This window comes from Castanea sativa, chromosome 11 (assembly GCF_040712315.1).
Source record: "Castanea sativa cultivar Marrone di Chiusa Pesio chromosome 11, ASM4071231v1".
Classification (NCBI taxonomy): Eukaryota; Viridiplantae; Streptophyta; class Magnoliopsida; order Fagales; family Fagaceae; genus Castanea; species Castanea sativa.
In genome coordinates, this window is record NC_134023.1 from 54,346,746 (window position 1) to 54,355,663 (window position 8,918).

Here is an 8,918-nt window from a genome sequence, read left to right on the forward strand (position 1 = left end):
GGCTGGTTGTAGACTACAAAAAAGAAATGAGAGATCAACCATGACATAAAGGGTCACGAGCTAATCGTTTATCCTATGTGCCACATGGCTTTGATGGCCTTGATTGCTGCCGAATTTCCTGTAAGTCTCAATAGAAAAAGGTAAAGATTCCATTTTGACCTTCAAATTAATATTTTGATTTATTCTCATCACATTTTTTTTCCTTTACTTTTTCAATTTTATTTTAATTTACGATTATATGTAGGTAATACAAGTGGATGATGTTAGGAAATAGATAATGTATGTTTGTTGCTTAGATATGTATCATGATAGACTAAAACAACACCATATATATATGAAATCTTTTACAATTAATTGTCATTAAGCAAAGTGCGTTGCTCCCTATTTTGTTAATAACTTTAATCCCAATAATTGTATCTCTATGTTTTCATGCGTTTGATGGACACACCCATGAAAAGGGTTGACAAGAAAAAAGATGATCATGTTTGTTAAATATTTATTACTTTGAAGGTAAATCTAATTGACAAGAAAAACCATTCATTTGTGTTTTAACAGATTTATTGCAACTATGAAGATAGTAAAATGATTATTTCAAGGTTATGGGAGTGGAATTGTCTCATTCAAAATAAGTATCTACCTTTCAATTATCATTCTTTGACTAATTATATTTAAACAAAAAATTGATAGACAAAGCTCTCTAATTTTAGTTTTTTTACTTTTGTGGGAATTTGTAAAAGCTGAAGAATGTATCACCTAATTGAGTGTGCGCTGATCATTGTGGTGACAATTGGGAATAGATGTTGTGCATCAATTTAGATGTGACTGCCATGTATGTTTAACTCTTTAATTTTTTTTTAATTCTTTCTGATATATATATATATATATATATATATATATATATATATATTACATTACAAGTCAATTCTTTTCATTTTTTATTCTTATTTTTATTTTTATTAGTGTGACCGTTATTTATTCCAACAATACTATACATGAATTTTATATAAAGGTATATAGCAAAATCTGCCAATTGTTTGAAATACAAACTCTTTTAGTCTTCTATCTGCACCCTGCCACTTCTTTTTATCATAAATCAAACATTAACTTTCTAAATACTGTATTCGCACTTTTGCTTTCCTATAAATTGTTTTCAAATTTAAGTAATTGATTGTGACTATTCTCAGTAACTAGTTTATTGTCATACCTGTATTGAAGATGGATTGTGAGTTAAGAACAAGTTTTTGGACCAAGGTTTTAGGATAATTATATCTAATTATATTCATTTAAAATAGGTGGAATTATATTTATGCAGATCAGCAATAAAGTATCCTAAATTAACATTATAAGGCTAATATAAGGACGCTCAACTCCATGTTTCAATAACTTCTATGAGAGAGTGTGTCGAACGCCAATTTAATGAAGGGCAAAGTCCTTACATCTTTCAATCGAATGTTCAAAACCACCACGAAATTAGGTCATTACTTTTTATAGTTGGAGAAAAACCCTGTTTTGCACAGCCAATGAGATTGATAATGGGCTAAGTGCTTTGTCTAGACATGACTCACTATACGACCTTGATATTGCTATATATAGTAAAAATATTATTGAGGAATCTTGATGAGATCAATGCCTAAGTTAGGAACTTCATATGAATTCAACGAGTCTGACATGTACAACATACGCTTGCAGTTAATTGGGTTCATGATCAACTGATGGTAGGGAACAAAATATGCCAACTTGCTCTAAAGTTTCAGCAATAATTGTAGGTGATTTTAGCAATGAAAATATCCATCACTTGTGTTATAATATATATACAACATTTTCCAAAACCATCTTACATAAAAGCTTATAGCATTATTCACGCATTGTGCGGGCAACCTGCTAGTATTATCTAGTAGTCGGTAGAGTGGATAGGTAAAATTATAATCAGTTTGAGCCAGAGCTTTCACAAATTTATCCTAGGACAAAACATGTTTAGTCAAGAAAGAAAAAAACAAAGGTTGAACTGTTGATCAAGATTGGATGCATTCAGTTGACATTTATTCAATCACATGGGAGAAAGTAGTTGGAGAAGAATGTCAGGTGAAGAACAAGTTTCAAGCTATTTGTTCGACAAATACGTCTATGACTTGGCTAGCTTCATGCGTGACTAAACACCCAGAGTACTTGCTAAAATAGGAAGTATTTGTGTTACCAAAAGAATATAAATGGGAGAAGAAGTTTACTGCAACTCTTTGTCCTTGACATCCAAGAAAGCTCCAGTTCCTATGGGAATATGTACTATTGCTAGGTACAAAGTATAAACTTTCTCTGTGGCAGAGTCCAGTAAGTCCCTTCTTTTTTATGTTTAAGACTGCTTGAGTTTCAAATTCAATGTTCGTTATGTGAAGAAATAATTTAAATAGACTCATTCCTCTGAAAAGAGTCGAGAGAGAGAGAGACATATTCTCCTTGTGCTTTTGTTGTTCACAATTTGCATAAGCTTCCCATGCAATTTAATGTTGTAACTAACTGATATTCATCCAAACTCTTAATATATGTGTAGGTATGCTTTTGCAAGAGGAGGCCAAACACTTAACAATCAAAAGCTCCCGAGTCCCCTATACACAAACTCTTGAGCTTAATCACTAGCAAAACTGGAAACTGAGATATAAACTTGTGTCACCTCCAATTGGGTATTGTCATCTAAACGAACTACTGAAATCTGATGAAAAAAAGTATGTCAATATGTTGAGCAATTATTGCTGCATTAATTATGTGATCAAAATTTTCATAAGAGGAGCATTTTGTTTTTCTTGGGTTTGACTCTTTTCTATATGAATATACTGTTTACTTGTTTCTTTTGTGTAAGGGTACTTATTCAGTGTCTTTTTCTTGTTTTTGCCACCACAGTTCTTGTTAATGTTCTGATTTCCAAGAATTACAGTTGAAGGTACTAGTATGGAACTTGAACATGTTTTTCTTAATTATACTGTAACTGGGAGTACTTACTGGACATATTTCTTGTCTAGGAGAAACTTCATTTGAGTTCAGTGAAGAAATTTACAATGGGATTCCTGGATCTATTTATTGTGGCATTAATGCCAATGCTGAAAATACTCTTAATTACTGCTGCTGGTTTATTTCTCGCAACAGAGCATATAAATCTTTTGGGGGCAAATGCAAGGCCATATTTGAATAATGTAAGTTGAAATTTTTTACTGTTCAATATTGGTTTTCTTACCTACATATTATTGATGCTTCTTGTTAAGTTTCAAAATCGAATTCCTTTTGCTTCTGTCAAGTGTGTTTCACTTTGTTGCAATCCAGTCTCCAAAAGTTCCTGCACATATAAGGATGATAACAATTTGAAGGGAATATGAGCACAAAATTTATAGATATGTGAGAAGCAAAATAGAAGAAAAATATGTGTCATAGGAAAACAATCACAAAAGACAATATTTATGTGATTTGGCAATTTGCCTATATCCATAAAGTTGTAGAGATTTCACTATTCTTAGAAAAATACAAGATGTTGTAGTACAGTTTTTCTCTCTCAAAAACAACAAACAAAACCCTAATCTTCAAAATAACAGTTTTTCTATCCCGCGCACAGGATTCACAATGGGCTACAAAATGGGTCAAAAAAAATTTCTCGAGGGAATTACCCCTAGACCCCCAAGGAGGTGAGTGTTACGGCTAGGGCCACTCCGCTCCACAGATTAAGCCTCAGAAAATCTCCCATTAAAAACTGTAACAATATTATTTCAGGTTGAGTCATAATCCTGATCAAATACAATTAGGCTCTACAAAGCCCAACACAATTAACAAGTAAGTTAAGAAAGAATGCCAAACATCAACCATTGTCATCCATTCATGATAGAACTTTTAGTGCACCGCTGCATCATCCAATGTTATTGAAACTTAATGAAAAGATTCAATCATTCTGTTCTTTTTCAAATTTTAATGCTAGAAAAATACTGGCCAGCTTACTAGTATTTTTGAAGTCTAGAACTTTTTCTTTGTCAAGATCTTTTCTCCCTTTTACTGACCATTGGAGTTTGCTTTTCCCATTGTTTTTTAGTTACTTTCATTAAGGAAAAAAGATTGCAATTAAAAGTTTATGTATGCTTATTTTTAAATCTAATTGTTGTATATTTTTAAATTTAAAATCATAATGAATTCTTTAATGGCTTGTATAATGTTATTTTTTTTATTGATGAACTGTATAATGTTCTTTTATTTCTTCCTCTCTCTTTTTAAGTTATGCACTTTGGCTACGCTCCCAAGACCTGCAAAGGACTAACAACACTACTGGTATTTGTGTATAGTTGGTGTTTTATGTGTTCAATCCATCCAACCTTTTCAGCAAACTGGCTGATACAATTACTTTAGAAAGTTTGGTAACCTTGTGAGTTCAGCTCTGTCAAACTTCTGAAATTCCCTACCACCCCCCACTCCCTTTTTATTCAGTGGTAATTTTTGGTTAATGTGTAGGTGGTTCATGCCAGTGAATGTGCTTCTCACATTCATCATTGGCTCTGCCCTTGCATGGATACTGATAAAAATCACAAAAGCTCCTCAACATCTGCAAAGCCTTATCATTGGTTCTTGTGCTGCAGGTAGACAAAATCTAAATAAAAATTTTATAGGCGTACATTTTCTAGTCATACAAAATAGCCTGATTTAGGGCATATATTGTATAGTGACTAATGATACATGATACAATTGGTATTGAGTAAAATATGATAAATGAACTCATCATCAGCATGAGTTAAACTGGGAAGATACTAATTTCAATTTAATTTTCAATTCGATCTTTGAAGAAAAATATTAAAAACAATTTGCCTTTGTGGTAGTTGTATTGATTTCATCCTCTTCAAAAAAAATTCACTAACTAATTGATGCGATGTAATAGAATTGCTTTTACTTTGAAACTTAAAAATGGTATAATATACAAATATCTATGTCCTAATTTTTAGTAAATGAAAAAAGTACTTAATACTTTATTTGTCATGTTAGATCTCCACAAGTGTTTTTGCAGACAATTTACAATATTTTTCAATTTATATAGGATAAATATGAAACAAGATACATACGGATACGACTCATTGTTTGACAATTTTATCAAGTCACCCCTCTACACCTCTAATAATTATAGAGTACAGTGAATATGTTTCCTCACATAAAATTACAAACTAAAGATGCATTAGTGGATATGGTTGTACCAAATTAAGTGCAAGTAGGAGTGAATGTGAATCTTTGCATCACAATGATCAACCCTCATTGAAGTACATGACTCTAAGAATTAGTTAAGCCACTAAGTTTCACAATTGCAACTTTTCACCATCTCATGCACCATTTTATTTATGATCGAAAGGTATTGTCCATAATATATTTAGAGGAAAATTGCTATGTGCAGGAAATCTAGGAAACTTACTTCTGATTATACTCCCAGCAGTCTGTGATGAGGATAATAGTCCATTTGGAGATTCTTCTGTTTGCTCTACAGATGGAGAGGCTTATGCTGCTCTTTCTATGGCGGTAATAGTCTATTGTTCTTGTTTTAAGATTACCAAAATAAATGGATGTCACAATAAGACCAGTTGACCAGTTTATCTGAATAATAGCACGTTTCTCAGTGCCTCTAATGGTATGTCCCATTTTTCAGTTAAGCTGTATAACTGAATTGGATGATATTTCAGTCACAAATTATATTAATAACCCCAAGCTCTTCTTGAACTAATCTACTTTTGTATGTCTTACAGCTCCTAAAATATGTCGGATTAATTTCAATCATTTTGTTGTTTCTTGTTTTGATGGTCCAGCTAGGAGTAGTATTTTTATGGACTTATGTGTATGCTATCATGCGGTTATCTGCAAACAAGGCAACTAGAGAAATTGACACAAATGAATCTACAATCCGGGATAACACTTCTGAGGAAACCCCATATTCAGAGTTTTGCACAGAAGCTCTTCTTCCTTCAAGGGGCTGCCCCACCTCTGAGGAATATACAGATCAAGTTGAAGTCCCTTCTACTGGAGGTGAAGGAAAAGCACAGGTTTCTTCTGATATTCTTCTGTTGTGGCTTCCCATTTATAATGTTCAAAAGCTTGCTTTTTTCAAAATTTGATTTCCACTCATGATCAATTCAATCAATGAGAAATATAGAAGAATTAATCCTAACCTAGAACATTAGACTCTCAGTTAGAAGATAAGTGCTTGTATGAAGATCAGAGGACATTAAGAAGCAAGCTAGCGCATGTGCAGGTCATGTAGGACATAGCTTCAATGTAGGAGATTGAGGGCATAAAATAGTTGTACTTTTATTAAATTTTGTAAAGTCGAATGGAATATCTTACCATCCTATCCTAAAATGATTCCATGTGAAGTAAGATGCATTTAAGTATAGACCACTAATTCTAATACATGGGTTACCACATGTCTTCTTGACTAATATCACATTATAATTTGTATATCTCATACAATCTAACTTTATATAATATTAATTAGGTATATTGTTTTATACTGAAGATTTTCAGTGCTAGTAAAGGTAGCTTTTCTTTCCCTTTTTTCTCCCCATTCTCTTCTTGAATAAAATAACCTTTTAAAGATTCATTTGATAGGTATCATTCCTGGAGAAGGCTAAGCTGCACCTTAAGAAGCTCTATGGGTACATTGACCTCAAAAAATTGTTTGCACCATCTACTATTTCAGCGGTATTCTCATAGTTCTTGTTCTATTTGGCATAAGCTTTATCTTTATTCTGTTAGCAATCAATATGGTCTGCGTTTACTTCTCTAATTCCAGTAAAATTTGCAGTTCCTAATTTTAAAAGAAAAAGTAGATAATCTTTGAATTCACTCCCTCTTGACCTTGAGTTAGAGAAATTATATTGGAAGCATATTCATTCCAAAAATAAATATGTTCCGTTTCAAGAAACTTGAATATAATCATACACTTTAAATGGGGAAAGACATAATTAAGTACTAATGAATACTAATGCACTGCCTGACTCATTTCAAATGCTTGAAATAATTATTCCGAATATATTTATTTTAAACTTTTTAAAAGTTGTGTATATGCTGCCACACAGGGATCTCTAAATAATATGCTTATTTTTACTTCTATAGATTATTGCATTTACAGTTGGAATAGTCTCTCCAATTCGAAAGATACTGATTGGTGATGATGCTCCCCTTCGTGCAATCTACAGTTCTGTGAGCTTGATAGGGTATGAATCCTGCCACAGGCTCAGTAAGCTCCCACTGCTTGAGTCTTGGTTTGATTTTGGGGTTCAAGTTTCTGCTCACAATTCTAAACTCTAAAATTCCTATATTTGCAACTTGAAGTAGTGTTAATATGCACATGTCAAAGTTAAATTTATAATTCTATTTATGGAATGACATGTGTGAATTACTTCCATGAGAAGACCAATGCATCAAACAGAAAAATCAATTACATATATGTTTAGCAACAAACTCTTGCAGCAAACATATTCATTTAAGAGAAGAAGCACGCTTAACAGCAATAGTATCATTACTCGTAAATACTCCATAATAATATATTAGCAGCAATAGTACTAGTACATAAAGTTGTTATAGTCAAATATACACAGCCCGAAAGGGTCTTTTAAGAGTACCAGAATTTCTCCTTTGAGCAATTAAGTCTTCCCTAATGAACCATTAACTCTTACAACTTAGAAGCAGTGGAACAACATGAAAAAATCACTTTTCAATTTGGACATTCTGATTTGCAGCTCGAGTGTTCTATATATACCAATCTGCATTGAATCCTTTTAGTTTCCTTTCTCTTCTACAGGGAGGCAGCAATACCATGTATGACATTGTTAATTGGAGCGAACCTTCTTAGAGGTGGCTTTTAACATTGGTTGTAATCTTTATTATCCTTGGGTTGGCTCAATCCCCTCATTAATTGTCCATGAAAGGTTTCTGATATTTATTTTAATATATTTGTTGTTACAGGTCTAAAGAGATCTGAAGTAGGTCCATCAATCGTCCTAGGGATTATTGCAATTCGGTACATTATATCACCTTTAGTGGGTATTGTTATTGTTAAGGCTGAAAACCATTTTGGCATGGTCGGATCAGATTCATTATATCAGTTTACACTTATGCTTCAGTATGCACTTCCACCCGCTATGACTGTAGGTATGTGTGATCACAGAATTTTCATTGGTGATTATTATATGCAGTTATTCAAGTCTAAAACCACCAGTTTTGATCCCATTAAGTATCAAAGACATGAATAATGCTTCTAAAGATGCTACCTAAGGTGGTATTTATATTTGCGCTTGTTTAAGTTCACATTGCTTAACAGATTGGTTTGTTTGTCGGCAATTGTTGTTAAAGCCTTATATTTGAAAGCCATATATACCTTGTGCTTGTTAGAAATATTTAGGAAAGATCAGACTGAGTAGGCTTATTGATTGAACATTGAACTGGGCAGGTACTATTTCTCAGTTGCTTAAAACTGGAGAGAGTGAGTGCTCTGTCATTATGCTATGGACTTATGTTGGGGCATCATTTTCTATGACTCTGTGGTCAACTATCTTCATGTGGCTTGTTGCTTAATCTGGATTCCCTTAATTCATCAAAGGACTTACCATCATCATAACACGGCGAAGCACAACAACATTCAAATAGCTACCCAGCGAAACAAACCTGAAACCAGCTATCAAATATTCTTCTACATATATTGTTTGCATAACTGATCAAATTACTATGAGAAGCTTACCATTTGTTGTAACTGTTTTGAAAATTGAGAGGAATTATATAAAACAATTAAAATAGAAATAAACTGATGAGCTTGCTCTTTGTTAAAACTTACATGTACTCAAAAGGGACCTAAAAGATGATGATTCTCAATTCTTTTCCAATTCTTTAATGGTAATAGTCTTTGCCTGTTTGCCTCACAA

The 8,918-nt window shown here is 32.8% G+C and overlaps 1 protein-coding gene across 4 annotated transcripts; it reads left to right on the forward strand.

The window, feature by feature from the left end:
• The first annotated feature begins 2,142 nt into the window (after nt 1-2,142).
• On the forward strand, nt 2,143-8,918 carry LOC142615888 (protein PIN-LIKES 3-like). Of its 4 annotated transcripts, none has more exons than XM_075788807.1 (13): nt 2,143-2,325; nt 2,546-2,717; nt 2,893-2,932; nt 3,012-3,182; nt 4,311-4,390; nt 4,477-4,601; nt 5,402-5,523; nt 5,808-6,041; nt 6,607-6,699; nt 7,114-7,237; nt 7,783-7,854; nt 7,966-8,151; nt 8,450-8,918. In XM_075788807.1, exons 4-13 carry the CDS (start codon nt 3,048-3,050, stop codon nt 8,572-8,574), a joined length of 1,296 nt encoding a protein of 431 aa, XP_075644922.1. In that variant the 5' UTR covers nt 2,143-2,325; nt 2,546-2,717; nt 2,893-2,932; nt 3,012-3,047; the 3' UTR covers nt 8,575-8,918. The 4 variants fall into 4 exon arrangements, with proteins under 4 accessions (XP_075644922.1, XP_075644921.1, XP_075644923.1 ...); XM_075788806.1 differs by having other exon boundaries at nt 2,546-2,675; XM_075788808.1 differs by having other exon boundaries at nt 2,145-2,325; nt 2,546-2,675; nt 7,114-7,214; nt 7,802-7,854.